This window comes from Hoplias malabaricus, chromosome 16 (genome assembly GCF_029633855.1).
Source record: "Hoplias malabaricus isolate fHopMal1 chromosome 16, fHopMal1.hap1, whole genome shotgun sequence".
NCBI classification, from domain to species: Eukaryota; Metazoa; Chordata; class Actinopteri; order Characiformes; family Erythrinidae; genus Hoplias; species Hoplias malabaricus.
Genome location: NC_089815.1, coordinates 6024784 through 6050454, shown reverse-complemented (window position 1 = coordinate 6050454; position 25671 = coordinate 6024784). Strand labels below are relative to the sequence as shown.

General features: G+C 41.1%; 1 protein-coding gene across 5 annotated transcripts; it reads right to left on the bottom strand.

Annotated features, from left to right (window-relative positions):
• Positions 1-700: 700 nt before the first annotated feature.
• gramd2aa (GRAM domain containing 2Aa) lies at positions 701-24526 on the bottom strand. 5 transcript variants are annotated; one of them, XM_066647688.1, is made up of 12 exons: positions 24256-24526; positions 16863-16976; positions 11540-11597; positions 10510-10582; positions 9606-9709; positions 8614-8712; positions 6738-6809; positions 6507-6569; positions 5805-5985; positions 2868-2961; positions 2275-2382; positions 702-1979 (listed from the first exon to the last, which is right to left on the bottom strand). In XM_066647688.1, the coding sequence occupies exons 1-12, from the start codon at positions 24360-24362 to the stop codon at positions 1976-1978; spliced, it is 1077 nt and encodes a 358-aa protein (XP_066503785.1). In that variant the 5' UTR covers positions 24363-24526; the 3' UTR covers positions 702-1975. The 5 variants fall into 5 exon arrangements, with proteins under 5 accessions (XP_066503784.1, XP_066503785.1, XP_066503782.1 ...); XM_066647685.1 differs by lacking the exon at positions 24256-24526 and adding an exon at positions 22416-22643; XM_066647689.1 differs by lacking the exon at positions 24256-24526 and adding an exon at positions 17155-17330 and having other exon boundaries at positions 703-1979.
• Positions 24527-25671: the final 1145 nt, after the last annotated feature.

The window sequence follows — 25671 nt, the reverse complement described above, 5'->3', positions numbered from 1 at the left end:
TCTCTGACAGTGTTGTAATTCTTTGTGTGCAAAACTGCATGTAAAACACAACACATTTCCATTTTGCGACAGATATTTCCCTCAGTGTAAAAGTTAGCTTAGCGGTTAGCTTCCTTTTCTCTGAGGGGAAAATCTACCGCCATTTTAATCCTTACATGTAGAGTACGGATACCAACACAGGACAAACATAAACTCATTGTAAACCTAAATGTGGTAGTAACTGTCTCGATTGACTGTCACAAGCAGGGGAGGTGGCCGAAGATAGGGGGCGCTAATAATCTTAGCAGTATTAGCACCTACTTAAACAAAAGCGTTTTTATCTAAAAACACATTTTCTTTCAAAGTCAAGCAAGTCTTGGACATTAATCTACACACATTTGACTCCTGAAAAATATTGATTTGAGAGAGTAAAGTACTTCTATTTATTTACAGTTAGCTAAGATTTCGAATATTGTAATTAAAGTGGCCGGAACTTGGGGTAATTACGCTACATAGTGCAGGTTTAGTTTTTAAATATTTCTGTTAAAGGTTCTTTTTTTTTTTTTTTTAGATAGTCCTACTGGATTTGCACATATAGATTGTATACATAATTGTACACCTTTCAAATTTTCTTCCTTTTCTTCCATTTCTTTCAAAAAAGGTAATCAGAAGCAGTTGTCATTTTTTAATGTGTCTGGAAAGAAAAGGTTAAAACCCCACAACCCCAATAACAACAGTGTTACAGCCTCTTTGCAGGGACTCACCACTCATTGCAGGGACTGACTGTAACCAAGTTACTCTTTTGATCACGAGACTGAATAATCTTGATTTGACTGCTGCTGTGTTGTTCTTTTATTTACAATAGTTTAGTTATAGTTTTATAGTGTGTCAAATTATTTAAAAAGTTACAAATAGCTTAAGTCATCGGAACCCAAACACTACTCAGACTGGAGTGGACAACCTGCCAGACTCACTTTCTTGGAAATGTTTTAGTCACTGGAACAAAAACAATGAATCCATCACATACTTCAGTTTTAATAACATTAATGCATAACAGTCTTAAAAGAAACATTGAGGGTTAAGGTAAGCATTGTTTTGTTTCTGACATCACTCTTCTATCTGAGGTGCAAAACGACATTCTTTCTTAGTTTAAGCCCTGAAAAACCTCACTGTAAGGTTTAATACAGTCCTATGTTTTAAAATGAAATGTACATGATGTGCACATACAGTGGTAACTGTGAAACAGTGTAAAATAAGCAGGTTCACGACAGTGTTCACATATCATAGTAGACCTATAACATTGTTATAGATAACATAAACATATGCTTTTCAGCAGGATAATGATGACATGTTGGTTATTGCTGTATGTGTCCTGAGAGAGAATGATTAAACACAACTAGGCTACATCTTGGAGACATTACAAAACAATGTAATACTCACTGAGCTCATGAGTGACGTGGTGTGTTCCATATGTAATTTCCCCTTTGACATGGGGCTCATCTGTAACGACTGTAGACCAGCAGGCAAGGTTAAAGGTTTGCATACAAATATAAATACACATGGCTGAGTGAGTAAATGTCTTCCTATATTTGTAACAATGTTTAAGAGATCATCCCGTCTCGACTAATCCTTCAGTGTACGCGGCTAAATCTGCAGCTAAACGCTCCCACAGACAGCGTCCACAGCTTTTATATCGTATTGCTGTCAAGTCCTTTAACACGAATGAAATGTGCCCCGTCAGTGGCTCCTATGAGGGCAAACTGAAACGTTCCTCTAACGTTTTGTGCAGTAACTGACCCGCATTTTGTGTCCAGCACTGCATCTTCACTTCTTCTGCTGCTCAGCAGCACAGAACGGCTACTAATGTGTTCATTTACTCCTGTTAAAAACCTCACATTCCAAGGGGACGTTGTCTCCACTACAACAATAAATAAGTGCCAGAGCTTGCATAGTCTTCAGGTGACCAGTGCAGGAAAAGCTGTCCTTTCAACCTCAGTTACCTGTGAACAGACAGTGTGTGAGTGTAGGGTTATTAAGATTAAACAACTGACATGCATCATTATTTATCCATTTTGGTCCCTGCTCATTGTAGCACTAGCTTTGTGCTTCATGTCTGAGCAGGAAACAACACTGACAGTCCACTTGGAGGACAGTCTGAATGAATACTTATATTATATTAGCTCTATCCCTGTTCTTAACGAATCAAACCAGGTTTCACTGAGTAAATGAAAAGAAAAAAGCATCTGAAATGTATGGAGAAGACTCCTGGGTTAAAGTTAAAGTGCTACCCCTCACCTCTCTTGCAGGGGGAGAGCTGTGTTGCTGTTAAGGAAAGAGAGCTGCTGTTCCAGGCTACACACACGGAAAGCCAGGTAACAAGAGGACAAGATGAGGAGGATGATTCTGTAGAGAAAGACAGCATGGTGTAACACATACAGCAGTGAGGGATTGGTGAAATCAAGAATTCAAATGTGCTGAAACCTGTGTAACATTGTAATGAAAAGGTTATTCAGACACTGAGTGTCGTGATGTAGTGAAATAGTGAAAGAAATGGTTACAAATTGTTTCTGGTTTATAATATATAACATTAACATTAAGTTAAGTGAAGTTACCCATTGTGTGCACTAGAGGGCAGTATTGAAAGACACTGCTTCTAACGTGTTCTTGCTGTGTTCTACCCGGGTTTATTCAGAGCTGCATTAAAAGCCTGTGGAGTATTGTGCGACTGTCAGAAATAATTGCTTGCATCGCTGTAAAGCATAATTTTCTATGAGGCATAATGTGTGATCAGGTGTTTGGGAAGTACTGTATATCTGTTAAAACGGATGACAAAAGCCTCATAATTACTTAGAGTAGACACAAACACAAAATGGCTGAGCCAAACTCACAGCAGGATGAAAAACTTCAGCAGCTGGTACTCCATCTGGCCCAGTTCAGGTACAGGCTCCGTTAGGAGGATCTTCTCGGCCTCTAGACCTCTCTCTACACAAGGTAACGGCACAGATGAAACCTAATCAGCACTCGTTCTCTCAACCTGTCAGTTCATATAGCACCTATATAAAAATATGTATCTCAGACCTTTAAATTGTTTTACTATTTCCTTCACAATCTGTTCTTCTGAAAGTTGTAGCCAACCACTGTAATTTTGGAGTAGTTTTATTTATCTCCTGGTCTTGAGTGTGTGGTTGTGGAATAAACAGACTTTGTAGTGTTATTGAGTTGTGTTTGTTGTCTCCTTTTCCACCACTGTCAGAAGTCTTATCACCTATTGCTACCTCCCCTAGCTGCATGTGTGAGGGGGTATTAACAGTTACTGTTTATAAAACCCAATCATGTAACTAACTTGTTGCTAATTAAGCGAACTTATTTATTGTCGTTTCTTTATGAAAATTGTTACTCGTATCAAATTCAAAACACAGCAACATTTCTCAGTTTCAACATTTTAAATGCTGTCTTTGTATTCTTTTAATTAAACATTGGGTTCACATTATTTGCACATCATTGCATTGAGGTTTAATATACATTTTTTTTTGAGCACCGGGCGGCACGGTGGAGCAGCAGGTAGTGTCGCAGTCACAGCTCCAGGGACCTGGAGTTTGTGGGTTCGATTCCCGCTCCGGGTGACTGTGTGTGAGGTGTGGTGTGTTCTCCCTGTGTCTGTGTGGGTTTCCTCCGGGTGACTGTCTGTGAGGAGTGTGGTGTGTTCTCCCCGTGTCCGCGTGGGTTTCCTCCGGGTGACTGTCTGTGAGGAGTGTGGTGTGTTCTCCCCGTGTCCGCGTGGGTTTCCTCCGGGTGCTCCGGTTTCCTCCCACAGTCCCAAAAACACGTTGGTAGGTGGATTGGTGACTCAAAAGTGTCCGTAGGTGTGATTGAATGTGTGTGTGTCTGTGTTGCCCTGTGAAGGACTGGTGCCCCCTCCAGGGTGTATTCCCGCCTTGCGCCCAATGATTCCAGGTAGGCACTGGACCCACCGTGACCCTGAACTGGATAAGCGCTTACAGATAATGGATGAATGGATTTGAGCACCTTTCACCTGAATTACAAAACCATTTTTATCTAATGTTTTATGTTTTTTATGAGAAGCAGGCAATAAATGAAGCATCAGTGTAAATTTATGCAACAGTTTAAACCCAGGAAAGCAGAGTTCTTGTTTTAAGGAGCTAACCCAGGATTCTGAAATCACTCTCTGTTTAATCCCACATTGCATAAGTGAGCTCAACCAAATGAGGCCAGCCCAGCTCTGTTCCCCAACAGGCTGCGGATTTATACAAGCTCACATGTGTATCAAGCACCCATCAGCTGATGACTAATCACTTCAGCACAGAAAAAAAGCTTTCCATTATTTAATCATCATGTCATGGATGTTTAAGCATCAGTCCTTGTGATGGTCAAATAATTTATAACCATGGGAAAGGAAAACATGTTCAATGGCGACAAGCCAACAGACCGCCCCCTTCTGGACATTGTTGGTAGAAAAATGTATTAAACATCAGTAACTTAAATGTTTGTGTGTAAAATAAATGTATATATATTTTTCTATATTCATCTAGACACTGAAATGGAGAATGTCTGGTAATATTCCATAAGATTTATATGAAAATTGTGGATAAAGCTCTATAGAGGTGTAGTTTTTCTTGGGCAAAGTGTTTATTAAATATCAGTTAATGTTAGTCTTATTTTCTTAAAGCAGATCAAAGGCTTGTTTCAATGTGCAGATCAATGTGTTCTCCCTGTGTCTGTGTGGGTTTCTTCCCACAGTCCAAAAGCAGACATTAGTAGGTGGATTGGCCACTCAAAAGTGTTCATAGGACTGTATGAGTGAATGTGTGTATGTGTGTTGCCCTGTGAAGGACTGGTGTCCCCTCCAGGGTGTATTCCTGCCTTGTGCCCAATGATTCCAGGTAGACTCCGGACCCACCACAACCCTGAAGTGGATAAGCGCTTACAGATAATGAATGAATTCAAGAAATTCAGCAAAATTGCCAAAAAGCAGTGCTGTGTCACTGAGGAAAGTATTCGATCGCTGTTACTGTGTGGTAGAGTGACACGCAAATGTTGCTTTAAAACTCTGCACGCGCTGAAAAGCCATGCATGAATTTAACCACTCCCAAAGACCTCAACTTGCTCTCGTTTTTGCACTGCACCTGCAACAATAAAAGAAACCCTAAACCTTAACCTCAATTTTGCTTCCACTGAAAAGGGAACAATCTCTCCTCGTGAAGCAGAAACACACTTGTGTTCACATATCAAATACATGTAATTAATCTCCTATTAGAAAATACCTTCATAGGTGTATTTAGGAAAGATTAAATGTTGAGAGTCAGGCTTTTTCAATTTAACAATTTGATTGAGTCCAATAATGTTTCAATTAAAAAAATCCAAATCCACTCATCCCTTGCTGCATTTACAACAGCTAGTAGTAATACTAAAGACTATAACCTCAGTAGATGAAAACTCCCAGCAATGGAAGCATAATCAAAAAACACAGATTAATAACTCACATGTGGAATTCAATTTATATTAAATTAACATTTCAGAAGGATAAGATAAGAGTGTTTTTAATAAATCTAGATGTATTATATATGTATAATAAATGAAATGTAAAGTTTTCCATATTCTGTATTGTACGTGTTGCCCAGCACCACCTCCAATAAAATTACCATAAAAAATGTCGCTTTTCCTTTTCCAAATATGAGTCATAGAAATAGCGACTATATTAAGAAAAGTATAAAAGGAAAATCACATCGCAACATAAATTATCACAATAACATATCATCAAATTTTCCCACTTCTATTTATATATGTTTTGTTGCCATATTGCTCACCCTCCAGAGGCTCATCAGGCTGGAAGGGTGTGTCCACCGCGCTGAGGCTGCTGGTGGAGTTGCCCAGTAGGTCGGGCAGGGAGGAGGAGACGGAGGCCACCGAGGGCTTCCTCCTCCATTTCAGCACTGGAGTAAACTCATCTACAGTCACGGGGTACTCATCAGGGACAGGAAACTCATCCTGGACAAGGGTCAGAGTGGAGACACACAGACACACAGTGGAATTAACGAGACAGGACTAACCTGAGACATTGTTTTATTTACTTGAACCTAGGAAGAGTCATCCACAGCTGCACAGCAGATCAGCTTTTCACGATTGATTAGAAACTTATTAATAATTACTTCCATAAGCACAATCCAAATTGCTTTCAGCTTTCCAAATTTGAACTAATAACCTGACCTGGATTCATTCAATCTATGGAAGTGCTGTAATATAAGAGATGACACATTTATTCTGGACTAAATGATCTTCTATAAATCATAGAAATCAGAGTTTCCTCAGTAACAGCAGTCCACATCAAACTCAGTAATAGGAACAGCTCTACTTCTGTTTGACTTCAGTTTCGGATTAACTGCAGAGCACAGATGAGTCAACATGCCTACACTTTACTGTAGGAAAAGGCCACTGCGTGGCAAGGCTGTTTGGTGTATGTATCTATTAACAAAGAACTGCCAGCTCAACCGCGGAGTGCGAAGGCTTACCAAAGATAAAGAGGTGGGCTCTTCCATGTACTGTTTGAGGCCGAGGCTCTTCTTGCCATTGACCTTAATGAGGTAGGACACCAGAAATGTTGAAAAGCAAAACAAGCAAACCAGACACTGTTTACTGCACACAAAACCCACGTCTGTCACTCTGAGGAGTGTATACAATATGCTGTATAATATTGATTGTGTCGGTTGGTGAACAGTGGAGGAAAGGGGGGGTCTTCTCACCTGTAGGTGTGTGCAGATTCGCCTCAGCACATCATACACACTGTCTCTGGACAGCAAAGACACAAACACATACTGAGGAAACAAAAGAGAAGGGGCATTAGTACTATTGTCAGACATAGACAGGTAGATATCAGATCTCACACACAATGAATGCTATCTCTACATTTGTATTATGTATATGTTTGATACAATTTTAACAATATAATATGAATTGTGTTTTTCACTTTGAAACAAGTTTATACAGTGGAACCTCTACTAACGAACTTTCCAAGATACGAACCGGGCATTTGAATATTTTTTGCCTCCACCAATGAACCATGACTCTAGAAACGAACCCGAGCCTTCTCCAAGTCGGCGGCTGGAAATGGCCACTGACCCCAATAGGCGAGTCTCCCAGCGCCCAGACTGGAGTGAGCTTTTAAGATTAGCAAATTGTAGCTTTAGCAATTTAGCATTAGCGTAAATAGCAGACATCGAAATTCGTGCTAAGTTAAGCCGTATCTACGCTTCGTCTCCCCACATTCACCCACCTACTCTCCGTTATTCCACCCACCACCCACCTCCCGTCATACAGCCAGTGCCTGTGTTACTCCTCCAGCCAGTCGTCACGTCTTCAAGGTAGCGATGTGTAACCACTTAAAACTTTTTTATTTCTTTTTTATTACTGTTACCACTGTATTTCTCTTTTATTTTTAGTAACGCTACATGTATTTTTTTTACTAATTTGAGAGTGTTGTAAAAATATATCAGTGCAAAAAGGGTGACTTTCGGGGCGGGGGCTGGAACGTATTAATTGCTTTTCCATTATTTTAAATGGGGAAAATTGACTCGAGAAACGAACTTTTTCACTTACGAACCGGGTCACTGAACGGATCAAGTTCGTAGGTAGGGGTTCCACTGTACTATAAATGTCAAATGTACATAAAAAAAGACTGCAGTGCCTGGCAAAAACATAATTAACAGAAACAAGCTACTTTAAAAATAAATAAATTAATACAAATTAATGCATATAACACATTACTATTAGCCTGTGATGAGCAAATATTTACTTGAAACTTAAAAACTGCAACCGTGAAATCCCTATCAACGTCACATGACAATGTGCAAAACGAACTTGGTACTAATTAATGTGTCATAACACCCATAATAAACAAATAGATAATAATTATATACGGATAATATCAATCCCAAATACGAGAGCAAGACTCCAGTTTAGTCGATCATAGTCTACACTGCAGCTTTTAATAATTTTATTACTAGGAAATTATATTTCCAGTGACTATGCTGAACGGATGGTCTAGCCTCGCGAAAAGTCTGAGGCTTAAAAGATTTTAAAAAATAGAGCAAGCCATATTTCGCTTTTAATACTGAGCCCTAATCTACTCTTTCCCCTTTCTTTAGCTTTCACAATAACTGATTCTCTCAAGACTTCTCCAGTGTGCGTGCGAGGAACTGTTAAGGTCTTCATTTTATGAACCAGATCTCTCCCAAGCAATCCAGGTTTACTAAAGGTGTAAGACATGTAAATCCAATAATGCTGCAGGTGCAAGGTATATCTGCTAATCTGGAGAGAATAGAGAGAAAAGAGACAGCATTTTTGGGTAAAGGCTGGAGCACTGGAAAACAGCCAGCCAGAATAAATGACTCATCACTTAAATCCTGCTATCATTTTCATAAATAGTGCCATGTAGCTACTTGGCTTTGGCTAGTCTCTTGCTAAGAGGGAAGCACAAAAAAGTCAAACTGAGTCCACTCAATAACCTTCAGGTTTCCATGGGTGGCAATGGAGTCCTGCACTCAAACGAGTGGAGTGCACATGCATGCTGATAGAGTCCTATTCCCCCAAGCTTTACACTGACCTGCAGAAGTGACCCACCTTTTGGCTGCTATCCGTAGTAATTGCCAGGCCATTAGGGACCAGACCTGCGGTCTTGTGCTTCTTTACCAGCCACACAGAAACTACTGGGATAGCAACCTTCATAAGTATAGACCAAAGTGGATGTTCATTTAGGAAAGAAGAGAAGAGAAGAAGAGAAAAGGAGAGGAGAAGAGAAGGCAGAGGTCAGAAGTATAAAGTTACTGACTGCGTGCTTGCTAATCGAGCCTTACACAGCTCTAGTCATGCCACTTTTCTCTCAGCCATAGAGAATGAGACGAAAACAAAGAGGGAAAAGTATGTTACAATTAGTTCTGCATTGTAATGCAATCCTGATCAACTAACTCTAATTTCAATTAAAAAAAAGGATCATATAGTATTACCTGTGTTTAAAAGAGCAGAACAAAAACATACGGTGAAAGAAGAAATTAGATTTTAAACCACTGATTAAACTGCAATGATTAAAGGTGAAAGAAAGGCCCAAATGGCAAGTCAATGTGCTGCTTTTAAAAATTAATTACAGAACTTAGAAGAAAACCTCCAGGCTCCTGGATGACTCATTGAGAAACTGTGTGCACTCTTGTCAGGATGGTTCCCTTTTAACCCCATTACTTTTCAGCCAACCTGCCAATTAGCATCTGTTAGCTACCTTAACATAACTGGGAACTTAGGGTCCTTTACCAACTTGCATTAGTGGCAGTTTGTAAAAGACGCCCTAGCTTCAGAGCTCAAGACCCCCACCAAGAAAACCTTCTATTGATTTAGAATGCCCAAGTTAGCATAATATTTCAGGTAGCTGGGGTACAAGTTCTTCAAATATTGGTTGTTTCCAAATGATAAAAACCTACAGTCCGACTACAGATCACACAAGTTTGTTTGGCCATGCTCACAGTTGGCAGCAATGAGGCTTGTGGTGTTCTTCAAGTATGTTGGTTAACATGGTCAAGTTTGTGCAGCACTACAAGCCATCAACTGGGGCTCCTGCAGCTCACCTTAATGTCCTTCCCAAAGAGGTTGGCGTAGAAGCACAGCCAATTTCTGGAGATGTAGAGTCGACCTTGCAGGAGAATGTCTCGGAGCAAAGCGCAGGAGTACACTGAGAGATCAGGAAGAGGGTGCTTAACAAGTGATCTAACACAAGATGAGTAGCCAGACTTTCAAGTGAGAGTTATCAGAAAAAGCTCCGCTAGTGCTTTTAGCCTTGGGTGAAACTTGTACAGCAGAGTGAGAAGATGAGCTGCAGTTCTAAAAAAAAAAATATCAGATCTAATACTTTGATACAGTTAAGCATCTGAAATATTATGAGAGTCTCACAGTGCAGCACAGTTAAGACATAATCAAAGACCAACAAAAGAAATACCAGAGTTGCTAGCTGTATTATTCAGATTCCTTATAATGCAGTAGGTACTTTGGCTTAATTAGTTTTCTACGGTCCAAAGAACTCGAAATGTGTTGTGAACAGAGAGGGTGTAGCTCATAGTGTAAATGACATGTAAAACTTTAAACATTGCTGTAGTATTATTTTCCTGTGGCTTGGTGTGAACCTCCTTGAACCGATTTGCTTTGGAGCTCCCAGTTTAAATAATCTAACTGACAAACACCCGTACACTAACTGAAACAACACAACAAACCATACTGATTATCTGGCAGGGGGGGGGGGGTTGGTGGTCTACCAGCTCATAGACAGTTGTGCGCTACATGTTTTTGAAGTAGTCTTTTTAAATCTTGTTGTTTAAACTATTTTCCTGAAAAAGGAATGTATTTAATAGTCTTTTTAACCAAAAACGAACAAAACAAAACATCTTGTCACCTAGGAATTGTCCTGCACATTCCCTAAATTCATGGCCGTGAGCATAAATAAATCTACATCAATGACATGAACAAGCTAACACTCACCCTTCATGAGGATCTCTTCTTTGGGCACATTCTGAAACAGTTTGTGGAACTGTGCGTTGTATTTGCTGACAGTCTGTGAAGAGGAAGCAGTAGATGGTAGAGAGATGAGTTCCTGCCCACAGCTCGCCGACAGCCTGCTTTTCTCTCGGAGAGGACGCGAGCTCTGCACCAAGCTCAGCATGCTGACACAACACTAACACCCGACTCACACTGAGCCGAGCCTCATGCAAGTGTGTGTGTGTGTGTGTGTGTGTGTGTGTGAGAGAAAGAGAGAGTTTGTTACAGGTACCCAGTATCTCTGTCCTCTGTCCCGGGCCTAACCGTGCTCTATTTTGTTCCTGTGAACTGATCCCTTCTGCTCTTACTTTGGTTTCACAAGAGTACTTCAAAGCACTCTCTCTCTCTCTCTCCCTCTCTCTCTCTTTCTCTCTCTCTCTGCTTCAGACCTGCTGCAGACCCTCCCACTGCACCTTAAGAGAAAAAAAACCCTTGCAAGCTTGCTCACTACCCACGCCGAGACTTGCACTTCTGCTTCCTGCTGTCTAATACTCTAGTGATGCACGCCACTGCTCGCTTTTTTGTTTTTTTTGTTACAATTTTCATAATCTAAATGGGCTGAGCCAGTCGACAGAGCACTCTGTTAATGATTAACCTTGCAGTTGCACAACTGATATCCATATTCCATATTTTATGTACAACACAGGTTTATGGGCAGTAATCAAAGATTAAGGTTAACACGTATCATGCTTTAGTTTGGAAGTCTTTTCACAGTTTATTTCCTACTCTGGCCTTGACCAATGTTTTAATTGTTTCCTGAGTATACTACTGTGTATCATCAGGTCCGGTAAATGACCCTTTTTCTGGATATGAAGTAAACTCATATGACTTTCATTTTTAAGGCATATGAGCAGAGCAAGCCCTTTAAGAAAAGGGACGCCTTAACACTGTGGGGCTAAAATGCCATGTTTATAGTGGGGAAATGCACAGAAAAAGGCAAAATACGCTACAAATAAAAGAGGATAATACTTACAGAAACTCGGTAGCATTTCTTGACATCCTCATAGGACAGATCATCGATCAGCTGAAGCCTATGAAAAAGTTCACACATGAAACATGGTTACAACATGAGTTTACACCTCTGATAATACAACAAACTAACTGAGACCCATTTTAAAGTGTCATTCCATAATGTATCAAAGTTGAAGGTTTACACACTCATGGGACAGATAAAATATACTTGTTGATGTGTTTTAATTTGTTACGTTGAAGCAAGTACAAGTACAGAAAGTAGAAAAACATGGCACATTATGGGTCTTACAAATAATCTCAGCTATAACTTTGTGGCTGGTACAATAACATATGGGCGGCACGGTGGCGCAACAGGTAGCGTCACTGTCACACAGCTCCAGGGTCCTCCCATGGTCAAAAACGCATTGGTAGGTGGATTAGCTACTCAAAGTTGTCCATTCACACACAGATGTGATTGAATGTGAGAGTGTGTGTCACCCTGCGAAGGACTGGCGCCCCCTCCAGGCTGTGTTCCTGTCTTGCGCCCAGTGAGGCAGGAACAGGAAGTCTCCGGACCCAGTGTGTAACCTGTGTTTATTGGAGCTCGTGTTTTGTCTGTGGTCAGAGGAGCCCAGCTAAGTATTGACAGCTAGGAAGGAAGGAAAGAGAGCTAATCAAAAGATCTGACTGTAATAGTTGCATACCCGAAACAAAAATGAGAGTGTGTGTTTATATATATTTATACACTGAGAATAACTGACCTAAATTCTGTAACCACAACAGCCCAAAAATATCCAAAAATAACCACAAATACTTTGCTAGCCATCATTATTTTTAATTATACAGTCTCCCCCTGACCATTTCATGCGATGCCATGTTGGTGGATAGAGTTGAAGAGTGCTGTGTTTATAAATACAGGTTCGGATATAAATTAGATGTGCTAAAAGCACTCATGCTGCAGACTGCTATTAAAAAATAGAGTCACAGTCCAGTGTATTGTTGGAGAAAATGTGAGAAAATTGTGCAAATCATACTTAATAAGGCCGGGCATTTTAGTTCACACGTGTAGGTTGATGCCGCAGAGTGCAGGACTGTTCAGGGACATGTGCACAAACATCATAAACATTCCCAGAGCAAAATAGCCTAAAGACAGACTCTACCTTGCAATAAACACAAAGGCTGCAAAAACCTGGTTGTTTGCTGAGGATGGAAAAACTGGACCCTCGGCAAAGCACAGGGGGAGAGACATTTTCCTCAGAATCCTTAATGGTATTGGATTTCTTCTGAACGTCATCAGTCATTCTGTTCATGTACGCACATGAACGCACGCACGCACACACACACACACAGATCCCTCCATAGCCCCTCAGAGAGGACTAAAAAGGACAGGCGTTCCTGGCAGCGAGCCAGGAGCAGAGCCAGCATGTCTATTGCCTTAAAGAGTGTATCGCTGTCTTTCACTGTCCTCGCTATATGACCTTACTTTTGCTGACAGGAAGCAAGTGCAGGTGGCAAGGTCCTGCTCCATTAGTCACACTCTTTTATCAATCTAATACAGCTCTTCACAAACACGCCTATGTACAGTAACTCCTCTGGGAAGGTTAATTAAATTGAATATGACAAAATGTTCCACAATCGGAGTTTGATTTAAATCTACATCATTAAAGTGAAAAATACACAAACCTTTGTTTTATTCGCAATAAACAAAAGCAGACTTTTTTTTTAAGATACTACCTCCTCCAATAAGAAGAGAGAAGGGTGGTGTATCCTGTGGATGTTTTGTGTATTGTGTAATAAGACAGTTTACCTCATGAGAATGTGTTCTGTTCATACACCTTGCTGACTCCCAGCTAAAGCTATTGAAGTGTATGTCATTACTTGGTCATTACTATAGGAGAAAAAAATATCTTGGTGTAGGGGGAGATTTATAATTCTAAATATGATGGTAAAGGAGTCTTCTGTTTCTATACGTAAAGTCTGTTGTGGTTTCTTCTCTGGTGAAGGGAATGTCCTAAAGCTGAAGTTAGCTTGACGAGGCATGGCTGTGTAAAGTCATTTAAAAAGATAAAGGCTGATTCATATTTGAATTTTTTTGCCTCCACCAATGAACCACGACTCTAGAAACGAACCCGAGCCTCCGCCGAGTCGGCGGCTGGAAATGGCCACTGACCCCAATAGGCGAGTCTCCCAGCGCCCCCAGACTTGAGTGAGCTTTTAAGATTAGCAAATTGTAGCTTTAGCAATTTAGCATTAGTGTAAATAGCAGACATCGAAATTCGTGCTAAGTTAAGCCGTATCTACGCTTCGTCTCCCCACATTCACCCGCCTACTCTCCGTTATTCCACCCACCCCCCACCTCCCGTCATACAGCCAGTGCCTGTGTTACCCCTCCAGCCAGTCGTCACGTCTTCAAGGTATCGATGTGTAACCACTTACAACTTTATTATTTCTTTTTTATTTTGAGTAACGCTACATGTATTTTTTTACTAATTTGAGAGTGTTGTAAACACATATCAGTGCAAAAAGAGTGACTTTCGGGGGTGGGGGGCTGGAACACATTAATTGATTTTCCATTATTTTAAATGGGGAAAACTGACTCGAGAAACGAACTTTTCCACTTACGAACCGGGTCACGGAACGGATCAAGTTTGTAGGTAGAGGTTCCACTGTACATCATTTTTTTGCACCACACTCAGAGGAGTATGAAAAATAATAAAACTTTATTTAGCCATGTTGGTTAGCAAGTTTAGTTAGTACATTAAATTAATGTCAACCTTAACTGAAACAGCATTACTTCAAATCAGTCAGAATTTCATTCAGATTGGACTGGATTTTAAATCAATTGACCTCAGCAGTTATGTAAATATTAGGCCAACTTGACCAGGAAAACTAACCCAGTTTAGATTTGGTCATGCGAACAAGCTGGAGCTGGTCTCCAGGCTGGGGTTGGAAAACAATATGCTGCTTTCTGGGACCTTCTCTGTAACGAAGAATCGAGGCAGCAGAGTCACATGCTCTCCATGAACAGCCAGTGCCTTGGGTGCACAGCTAAGCCTACAGGGAGATGGCCTGTCTCTCTCTTGAACGTGACTGCAGTTTCTGACTCAGAGGGCATGGTTCGGTGGGCAAAAATACAGCGTAGTGCCATGACAAAAACGTTACATGGTTCTGTGAGGTAAAAGATATTCACTGTCTATTGGTGGCATTACTGACGATATCTGATTCAAATTTCTAAACTATTTCTGCTGATTATTAAGGCACACTCTACAAAACAAACTAATTACAAACGAATAATACATTTTGAAACTGTTGGTGCATAAAAAGAAAAAATCCCCCTCTCCCTTTTGAATTGACAAAAGCAACCCTTACATAAATAGTTTTATACAGAAATAACCTTATAGTTGTAGCAAAGGACTGTGCCTTTTTTATAAATAGCACTGCAGCTTGAGTCTCATGATACAAGCAAAATATTTTTCTTGAAAAGCTTTTATTGTCTCCTGGGATACTTTTATCTGTTATTGCTTCACTGATACACAGGCCACAGGCTACCTTTTGAGAGCTTAACACAGTACAGCACTTTGGTAGAAATGAACGAAAACTAGAAAGTAATTAGAATTCTGGAGACCAACAATAACTTAGAAAGTATTTACTAGTATTAGCTTTTGCCAACTTCAACGTTTAGTGTGCTACCTCACCCACTGGTCTCTGCATTTGTTTGTAAGTTCCTGGCAACGCTGGAGAAACCTGTGAAGTTACCAAGCAGGCAGGGTCCAGTGCAGCAAAGCACCAGAACCAAAACTCACTGAAAGCTAGAAAGGAAATCCATCCCTGGAGCAGTAAACAAAAGAGTACTGTCAATAATTCATCTGGAGCGAGGACGAAAAGGCCAAAGAGCATCAAACTGGCATATTTACAGGCGACACAAGATCCAACCCGATAAAGTAAGATACAGGCTTGGCCTGCCTTTAGCGTCCTCAACAGCACACTCATGTTAGAAACTAATGTAGGTTGATTGTTAATGCAGAAAAATATTAGTGCTATTATTATTATTATAATAAAGCTATTTTTGATATATGAAATCATCCAATCACAACTATTTATTGTGCAACAATAACTTATTTCCCCTGAGGTCCACATGTATAATGTGTGTGCTTACTGTCCAAAGACAGTCATTAAATAATAAATTTTACAGCCATGTTTCTCTGTATGGACCACACTGATAAATGAGAGGGAAGTTTCTACTGAATTGTTTACAATACGTTGTATATGATAATCGGTCATTTACCATGATATGAGCCCTTTACAATTAACAATGAAGAGATGACAACACTGATTTTGCTCAAAAGCACTGTGCCATGCAGTGACGATGACCTGGTGCTGCAGTCTCCGTTGAAAGCTCACTGCAGTTCAGAAAGTGCCAGCAGCAGGGCCCTCTGCCAAAACTGGAGCAGGAGCATGTTCCTGCAGATTACGCTCTACCACAGAGCAGCCTTATGCAAGAGCGCTCAGCTGGTATAATGTAAGCCACTGCCACACATGGACTTGCATTATAAACTAAGCCCATACTAGACTCAGAGGCATGGTCCGTTCCAGCAAAATGATGAATACTTGTGAAGCTGTGGGAATTCAGATTGTCTGGTTTGCCTAAAACATTTTTTTTTAAATGCCACAGGCTTTGCATTTTAGTGCACCTTGCACCCACAGCCATCAGCCGATAGAGAATTTCAGATCCTGAATATTGATACAGGCAACAATTTAGAGAAGGCCACATTCCTCAAACTGCAAAGGTTTTGCTGGTTTGGACTGGAGATGAGGTTCATTCCTGTGCAGTAAATCCCTTTAGGGGACCCTGATGAATTATTACTCTTGTAAGAACAATGCAGTTATTTGTGCATAATAAATCTATGCAGCAATCCTACAATTTCCTGTAATGTATTACAGTGCACCCAGTTCCACTCTCCAATTATAGAAACAGCTAGATAATACGGACCATACATTAGCACTCTATTGTCATTTACTCTAACTGTATTATATTACAATACAATAAAAACACATTGATGAATCAATGATATGACACTGTTAATTAACTCGAGCAAAACATTTTTACAGATGGTCTGTGCCTTGATATATCAACCCTCCTATAACACACAACACTGCTTTACTTGGAAGATAAGAGGTAACTGGAATGCTTAATTACATTTTTGTAACAAATGCTCATTATCTATATATTATTTGCATATTATAGACTTCTGCAGCATCAGAATTACAAACACCAAAATGGCAATAACAGTTAACAGCGATGTTTTGTGCAGCTTTCACATGAACGGAAAATTGTCACAACTTGCCTGAAGTGTGGAGGACTATTAGGGTCTTCCTCCTTTGGGATCTCTGACAGGTCCTGATGTGTTATCAGGCCAACATCTTCAGCATGCTCCTGGGGCTCACTCATGGTCTTGGGTCTGCACGAAAACAAACAGCCATGTATTGTTTATGTGTTCTCATTCTCACACTCTCTCTCTCTCTCTCTCAAACACACACACACACACAAGCACAAACCTTCCTTTCTTTCCCCTGTGGAGCATGCACAGCACATGCTATAGCCACGCTCATTTAAAAAGGTAAAAAGGTGTGACAAACCTCCTCCTGTTTGTGTCGGGAACATTGCACCGGTTCAGCAATTAACACAGCATGCTCTCCTCATCTTCCCTTCCCTTCTTAACTCTAATTGGGAAGCTTCATTAGACCTCACATGGAGCACTTGCTGTGTGCAATGACAGGCCGCTTCCTGTTTTTGAAGGTCAAACATGATTTGCTGCCTAACGCTCCCGAGAGACGCAGCACACTGCTGCATAGTAAACAGCTCGAATGATGTGGAGCAAAGAGGGAGGTGTGGTTTATCTGGGAAATGCCCAGTTAGCCTTTTTTCCAATGACATGTTTCCATTTGCAGTTAAAACATTTAGGTTGAAAACTGCTAAACGAATGAGAGGAAGGCACAGGGGGCTTCAAATTCTGTACCTTAATAAGAGCAGGACTGTCACTAACGGGTAATATTAGTTTCTGAGTAATCTACAGATTAATTTGAGGTTTATTCAACGGGTGGGGGCTGCATCATTCAGCTGTACTAAGGCTGTTCCTATGTGAATGATCCTTCATATATTGACAAGGTATGCCCCCTTCTTTCAAGGAACTTTGTAGGACACCTCCAAAGTTTTTAGACCGAAATTTGGCTTAAAAATATAATTATTACAATTTTAAAGCAGTGTTCTCTTTAAAACAGCTTCTCCCTTATAAAGTTCTAGGTTGAAGTGGATTGTATCTGCTGTGGGATGTCAACACAGAGCCCAGAGCCATGTTAGACTGGTTCTATTTGATAAAGCTGTAAGCTCCTAAAGAAGTATCTTCTCAGAACTGTCCTTCCAAGATTCCAACTGAGAGCTCTGAGATTGCAGCTCGTCTTTGTTTTTGATGAATACTTGAAGTTGCTTTCAGACAAAATACTGAATAAATGTAACAATATTAAAACTTTTTAAAATTTAAACTGTTGTTTAAAATGAAAAATGAGTGAAGATATGTGGTGCGTCTTTTCTCAGACATTAGCACAACACTGATTATTCATTCATTATCTGTAAGCGCTTATCCAGTTCAGGGTCACGGTGGGTCCAGAGCCTACCTGGAATCATAGGGCGCAAGGCAGGAATACACCCTGGAGGGGGCGCCAGTCCTTCACAGGTCAACACAGACACACACACATTCACTCACACACTCACACCTACGGACACTTTTGTGTCGCCAATCCACCTACCAACGTGTGTTTTTGGACTGTGGGAGGAAACCGGAGCACCCGGAGGAAACCCATGCAGACACAGGGAGAGCACACCAACTCCTCACAGACAGTCACCCGGAGGAATCCCATGCAGACACAGGGAGAACACACCACACTCCTCACAGACAGTCACCTGGAGGAAACCCACGCAGACACAGGGAGAACACACCACACTCCTCACAGACAGTCACCCGGAGGAAACCCATGTGGACACAGGGAGAACACACCACACTCCTCACAGACAGTCACCCGGAGGAAACCCACGCAGACACAAGGAGAACACACCAACTCCTCACAGACAGTCACCCGGAGGAAACCCACGCAGACACAGGGAGAACACACCACACTCCTCACAGACAGTCACCCGGAGGAAACCCACGCAGACACAGGGAGAACACACCACACTCCTCACAGACAGTCACCCGGAGGAAACCCACGCAGACACAGGGAGAACACACCACACTCCTCTCAGACAGTCACCTGGAGGAAACCCACGCAGACACAGGGAGAACACACCACACTCCTCACAGACAGTCACCCGGAGGAAACCCAGGCAGACACAGGGAGAACACACCACACTCCTCACAGACAGTCACCCGGAGCCCACAACCTCCAGGTCCCTGGAGCTGTGCGACTGCGACACTAACCTGCTGCACCACCGCGCCGCCCACAACACTGATTAAAATATCTGATTATGTTATCTGAAATGACTTAACTGTTGTGCCATGTGTTATTTAAGCTGTGTAACATTGTCTAAGTGAAAATGTTCAGTAAGTATAGTAATAAATCCATTCAGATGAATCTCACTGTGTTCACTCATGTCTATAAATCCACTTATTTTAAAAAGGTAAATCTATAATTGAGGGTCAAATCTGAGCAAATAAAACAATAGTTAATAGTAATTAAACACATTATTTAATGTGATTAATCACAATTAATTTGTATAAATCTGTCAGCATCCATCTGTTTCTCACTATAAAGTAATATTAATAAAGTATTAATATTGAATAAGCACCTAAAGCAAAAATCTGGCAAGGAAAGCTAGCAAAGACAAATTTAGCTAAAGTTATTAAAGGTATTAACTCCTTAAACCCAAGGGTGGGAATGTGGGCCAATGGTTTATGCCCAACTTTTGTATGAATTTAACTTTGATATTACTTTTACTGTTCTTACAGAATAATTAATATTACCTAGTGAACCAAAAGCCTTAAGAATAATATGTCTAGGATTCAATAAATGGGATTGAATAAATTAATAATATAGGACAAAATGAGCCTATCAAAAACATACTGTCTCTGGATCAGTAGAGCTAAACCGTCAAAGGACACAGACAACATGTCTTTGAGCTTATTCATGATGACAGAAGATCTGTCCTAATAGTGAAGGTTAATCATCACTCAGCCCCTCCTCCTCTATATTAGAGCATGTTTACCAGGCAACATCACAGGACGACAGCTAATCCATTTACCCTAATCAACTTAAGCGCCACAGCTGCTAGAACCTTCTTTAAAGACACAAAGCACCTTTTAAAAATGACCTTCCCGACATTTTGCACTTTTCATGGGCCGTAGCTTGACTCAGAAACAAGAAGCGAAACAAGGAAACCAGGTTTTCTTTTGGAGTGTTTGTGTTGTGTCTGGTTTGAGTCCAGACTAAACAAAGCCAGTTTAGTAAGACAGAAAAGGTCTTTTTGCACGTCCTATGTTTTCATCACTTTCCTCTCAACAAAACAGCGGATGTATAATTGTTTTATCTAATATGAAAAGAAATATGGGAGTGCAAGCCCTAAAGCCAAACTAAGGCCTAAACAATTTAAACCACTTGGCAACGTTGATTACAAGCTTGGCAGAAACAGATCAAGGGAGATGGAATTAAGTCCTTTGGTCAAAGACTGAGAGGATGATGGAAAAATAAGAGAGTAAGATGATATGCCAAAAACACTGACAGTTAAAGAGCATACCATGTTTAACGTTAAAACCTCAGCTGGGAATGTTTAATGTTACGGCTACACACTTTCTGAATCTTGTGAGTAATGGCTGCTTTCCACTTCCTTCAACCCTCAGATGTAGACTGTTTACATGTTATTTTGGAAAAGAAAAGGATGACTATTCCTTTAAGAACATCACACACAAATCCCCAAAGAGCACAGCTATATCTGTAATGTCCTACCTGGGAATGCACCACCAGGGAAACTGATGAAAATATCATAAAGTCTGCCATTTTCTAAACTTAGAGGTGCAGTGTTATGGGAATTCTACACTGATCCTTCTAATGCCTCTCGGTCCTGATACCAATGCAATCGGTGACACATATTAAACACCAATACAATAAATATCTGGCACTAGAACCACCAGACTGTGCCTTATGGTAAATGTAACATACAGGGTAATAAAACTGTCCTACATGCAGTCATTCTTTATCTGTAATCGATCCTAGTCTGAATCATTGGGTGCAAGGCATGAGGTCACCTCCAGGTCATTGCAGGGCTATGGTTTTTCTATATTGAACATTAATATATACCTTTAATAAAGACAGTATTTATCTATTTTTACAAGTATTTCTAATGCTAAACAACGGTTTACTGGCAAAGTACATGTTTCAAATGATTTTCAAAGCTACCTGATGGTTTTGCGCAGTGCTGTGTATCGCCAAAGTGACTCGCGCTATTGTTTAAAGCAGTAAAGCCTCTGATTTCTCTAAAGTGCTCTTTAGGAAAGCCTAATGTCTGCCTTTTCTCTCTCTCTCCCTCTTTCAGAGCAACAGGCTGAGAACAGCAGCGATTACTACAGGAGGCTAATGGCTCCATTCAGAATGAACATCTGCAAACAAACAACTCCAAGCCCCACATCTGCAGCAGAAAGGGTTCCTCTCTGATGGATAAGCCTTAATGGCCCATTTCCATCTGGAATATGTGGTACAAGCAGGTGAACGTATTTGCCCACACCTCTGCGTTGTGTGCTGTTTCAGCAGGGGCTTTGTTGTGCCAGGTGCTGGAGGATAAAAAAAAAAAACACAAAACACACACACACACAAAAAGGACTTTGTTCTGAAGGATGTCAACAATGCTTTGTTCAACCCTGTAAATGCTGGAGTGACTTCAAAAGCCTTTTTTAATGGTTATCTGTGCTGCATCAAGCTCTGGGACAAATGCTTTTGTATGATGATGAAAGATTTATTAGCATAGTGAGAGATAAACCCTATTTAGTTGCTTTAATGAAACACTGCTACTGTGCTGTTAAAAACACAATTGTTTCAGAACTTGTGGAGTTTACTGTTTGTGCTGAGGACGTCCCCAAAACGCCAATGACTGAAACATCTCATAAAACTAACTTTACACCAGTTATTTCACTTTTCCTTCAACTTAATATATGTATGACATTCTGTGCAGTATTGCGCGTATATTATAGGGACATACGAATGCCTCCAAAAGCTACCTCTCGGCTTATTACAAAGAGATATAAATATCTAGGGTGTTGAATGTTTAACCAGAGCATTTCAGACTGTTGTCATCATTCTGTAACTAAGCACAATGCTAATGTGCAGTCAAATGTAGCCCATAATAACCGAGGTTCCATGTGAAGACCTACTTTACAGAATTTTAATGAAAACCATGTCGCACTCCAGATATTTAACACAGGTCAGATATTTAAAGATAGGTTTAATGAAGTTTAATGGTGATTCATTATATCCACAGTTTTTCTATTTAGACCAATAGAGCTGCACCTGTCTGTTTATTTACATTGAAGTACAGAAAAAAGCAATACTCTAATTTTTTGTTCTTATCAAATGCTCCTGCTGCTTTAAGACTGCACCTCGCTGTAGAAAACACAACAATTTCAAGCTCCAGCTCAACGCTCGTGCCGTGACGTCATTAGGAGCGGGGTCTCTAGGCTGGGAGCGCGCGGAGCAGGAGACTGAGACTGAACCGACTCTAGATGATAAATATATATATATATATATATATGTGTGTGTGTGTGTTAAACACTACGCTACACTGTGAGGCACTCAGTACCGCGAGTTTAAATCCGCAGCAGCCCTCAGACCCCGCGGAGTTAACGAAGTTGAAACGTTACCTCAGGCACGGACACGTCTCTATTCCGCACAGGTCACGAACTCCGCGGATGTATGTCTGTAAAACAGCGGCGCTTCCACACGGTAACGGCACGCGGGAGTCGTTTTCGGCCAGCCGTGCCACATGCCGCTGGGCCGCGGAGGAGGCCGCCAGCGGGCAGTGCGTCTGCGGTAATCCCGGAGCGCTCCAGTGTTTACTGTCCACCGCTCGGAAAATCTGAGGCGCCATCTGCGCCCCTTAGCGGCTCGAGACACCTTCTTCCCGCGCTCAGCGCGTTCTGCGCTCCAATTGGTCAGAGCTGTCCCGCCTCCCGCGTTCTGATTGACTAATATATTTCACAATCTCGGATAATAAGCCAATTATCTCTGTCTATCAACAAGACCACATGAAGACAAGTAAAACCGCAAGGGCCCTGTTGTTTTTAATCTATGACAAGTAAATATTTTCCTAGTATACACCAGAAATGTTCCCATAAACATGACATAAAATAAGTATTTTCCGTTACATTTTTTTTTGTTCTTTGTTTTACCATTCCGCTGTGTGGCTGTGGACTCCAGCAGATTGATTGAGAGCGTCAGTTTCAAACACCAAACTAAAGCCAAAATAGGTAATTTGTCATAAAAACGGTTTAATGCTCTTTACATCACAGTAAAAAGCAGTAACTAAAACTCTGTAATGACATCAAGAAAGAGCCATTTTCTATAAAGGCAACCAGAGTGTAAAAACCTTGTCAAATCATTTTATTCGGACTGAACAAAATTATTGGATAGCTTACCTGTCTGTACCTCCCTACATTAAATGAAAATTCAAAATGAACCTTTACAACAAACGTTATGTCCAGGTCAACTATGCTAGGTGTTTTCTAACATGTGAATGAGACATGAGTTAAGTGGATAATGTTTGATATTGTCATACTGCACGCCTCTATTCAAAGCCGCTCTGACAGTATACGAATAGTCCACAATTTAGATATAATTTTATGCACTTTGCACTTTCCAAATAATTCTGGAGTAGCTGAAGTATGAGGATATCTGATACTTCATATGAGTGCATCGCTCCTTAGAGTACTTTTTTCCTCCTGTGGTTTCAAAGTAAATTCTGATGACACACACACACATATATTGAGGTAGAACATATATATATATGTGTATTTTGAAGGTAATTTGGTTAGATATGCGTTCATTCATTCATCTTCTGTACCAACGTCATCCTGTTCAGGGTTGTGGTGGAAGGTACAGAGCCTTTTTGACACATTCACCCAGTCACTCAACTGTGGACAATTTCACACGGCCAGCCCATGTACCTATGTGGTGTTGGACTGTGGGAGGAAACCCGCATAGCCACAGTGAGACCCAACAACCTGAGAACCCTGAAGCTCTGTGGCATCGACACTAATTGTTGCACTAGGGTCCTACTCCATTCAGCCGGATATTTACATTTAAAAATACACGTGTTTTAGAAACAAAAGCTATAGTACATTATTATGAATATTCAAAATCAAATGAAAACCTTTGATGTGAATGTGTTGGAGCAGCTTTTATGATAGTAATATAATGCATTGAGTCAGTTGTCCTGCTGCTTTCTTTCATAGTAAATATAGCCTGGTTGGACACTAATTTGTTATCAATTTTATTTCATTATTTATAGCACCTAGTTATTCTATCTAATCTATAAAAGCTGTGCCTGGTTTATTACTGAGGACCAGTTTTGTTGTAGGCCCATTTCAACAACTTTGCTCTACACGATCACTTCTTAAAAAACATCAAGAGATCAGTTCATTTCTATTACAGGCCTAAATTTAACGTTGGTGTGAGGCATGGTGGAGGTGCTGGGGGTCTCACCGTCTGCGTGCATGTGAGGTCCGGGAGCTGAGGTCATGGGGACGTCTCCGTGCGTCTGTCCCCTCTGCTGGAGCCTCAGGGCTGGCTGCGTATATAGTGCATCCCATTAAACCCCGGGAATCTCTACGGCCAAGCCGGAGCACAGCGAGCCGAAGAGTGTCCTTTCACGCCATTGAAGATCCAGAGCAGAAAAGCCATTGCCTCAGCACTTCTTTCCCTCAACCCTCTCTCCCTCCCCCACTCAGGCATAATCAGATTTCACATCGACTTCTCCACAAATTCATCCCCCTACATAATCTCTCCACAGCTGCACACAAACAGCTCCTATTCACAAGCAGGGAGGCAGAGATAGAGAGGGGGGGGGGGTGTAGAGGGAGGAGACAGAGGCAAACAGTGAGAGAGGAGAAGGAGAGCCAGACAGAGAGAGAGAGAGAGAGAGAGAGAGAGAGAGAGAGAGAGAGAGAGAGAGAGAGGAAAGGGACAGGGTGCCTATTACACAACCCGAATGGGCTCTGAGACTACAGCTGTGCACATGGCTCAGGCACTGACCCAACAATGAAAAACAATTACCCTATCAAAGATACGACTGCTGTCATGCGCCACTCCCCTCAGTGTAATAGCGACAGCCTGCTACGAACGAGCAGAAAAGCCCCGGGCTCAATTTATGAGTGAAATATGAAAGGATCTGCCTTATTTCCAATAATTCAATTATTCATGGCCTATTGCAACACTGAACCAAGCTCAGTTACATTTCTGCTCCTGGTGATGTGCAACGGGTGAGAGATTAAAGGATAAGTGCATGAAGATAACATGCAGCAGACAGAGGATAATGGCTTGAGACTGAGGCAGTGTGAGGGTGGCCTGTAGCTATGAATGGATCCGTCACTCTTAAGTTACACAATGGTCTTTATAAGCCAATGCTCCAGACTAAAACAAAGAGACTCGTAGACACCCCTTATAGGTAGTGAGTTTAGATACAGCAGCTAAATGTAGCAGAGTCCCAACATCAATACACAGGCTCCAATGTTCTTATGAATGCCATCAGATCCTCACTAAGATGTTGCAACTGGTTGCCATCCCAGAACAGAAGCTGTTACTGAAGGAAATTAAGGACATTTAATATAAGTGTGTGTGTCATCTGTATTATGCATGTCCTATGACAATGACAAGACTATAGAAGTCTAATGGGCAGGTGGTGTATTATAGCACTGCTTTGTGTCAATGGTTTTTCGGTGGAACGTGACATATGTTACAGATACAGTAGGCAGAAAAGGTTGAACAATGCTGGAAGACGTCTTTAAAAACACTCTAGAAACGGTAAGAATGTCTGGATTTTTAATTACAGTGTTATTCCAAAACCACCAGGTTTTCTGCTGCTAAAGAAGGAAGAGAGCCACACAAGGACAGATGTGATTG

Coding starts and splice junctions, on each gene's coding strand:
- gramd2aa (XM_066647685.1), bottom strand. CDS start 22,642: ATGGCGCCTCAGATTTTCCGAGCGGTGGACAGTAAACACTGGAGCGCT. Junction 11,598..16,862: donor AATAGTCCTCCACACTTCAG/GCAAGTTGTGAC, acceptor ACTTTTTCATAG/GCTTCAGCTGATCGATGATC. Junction 10,583..11,539: donor AGAAATGCTACCGAGTTTCT/GTAAGTATTATC, acceptor TCCTCTTCACAG/ACTGTCAGCAAATACAACGC.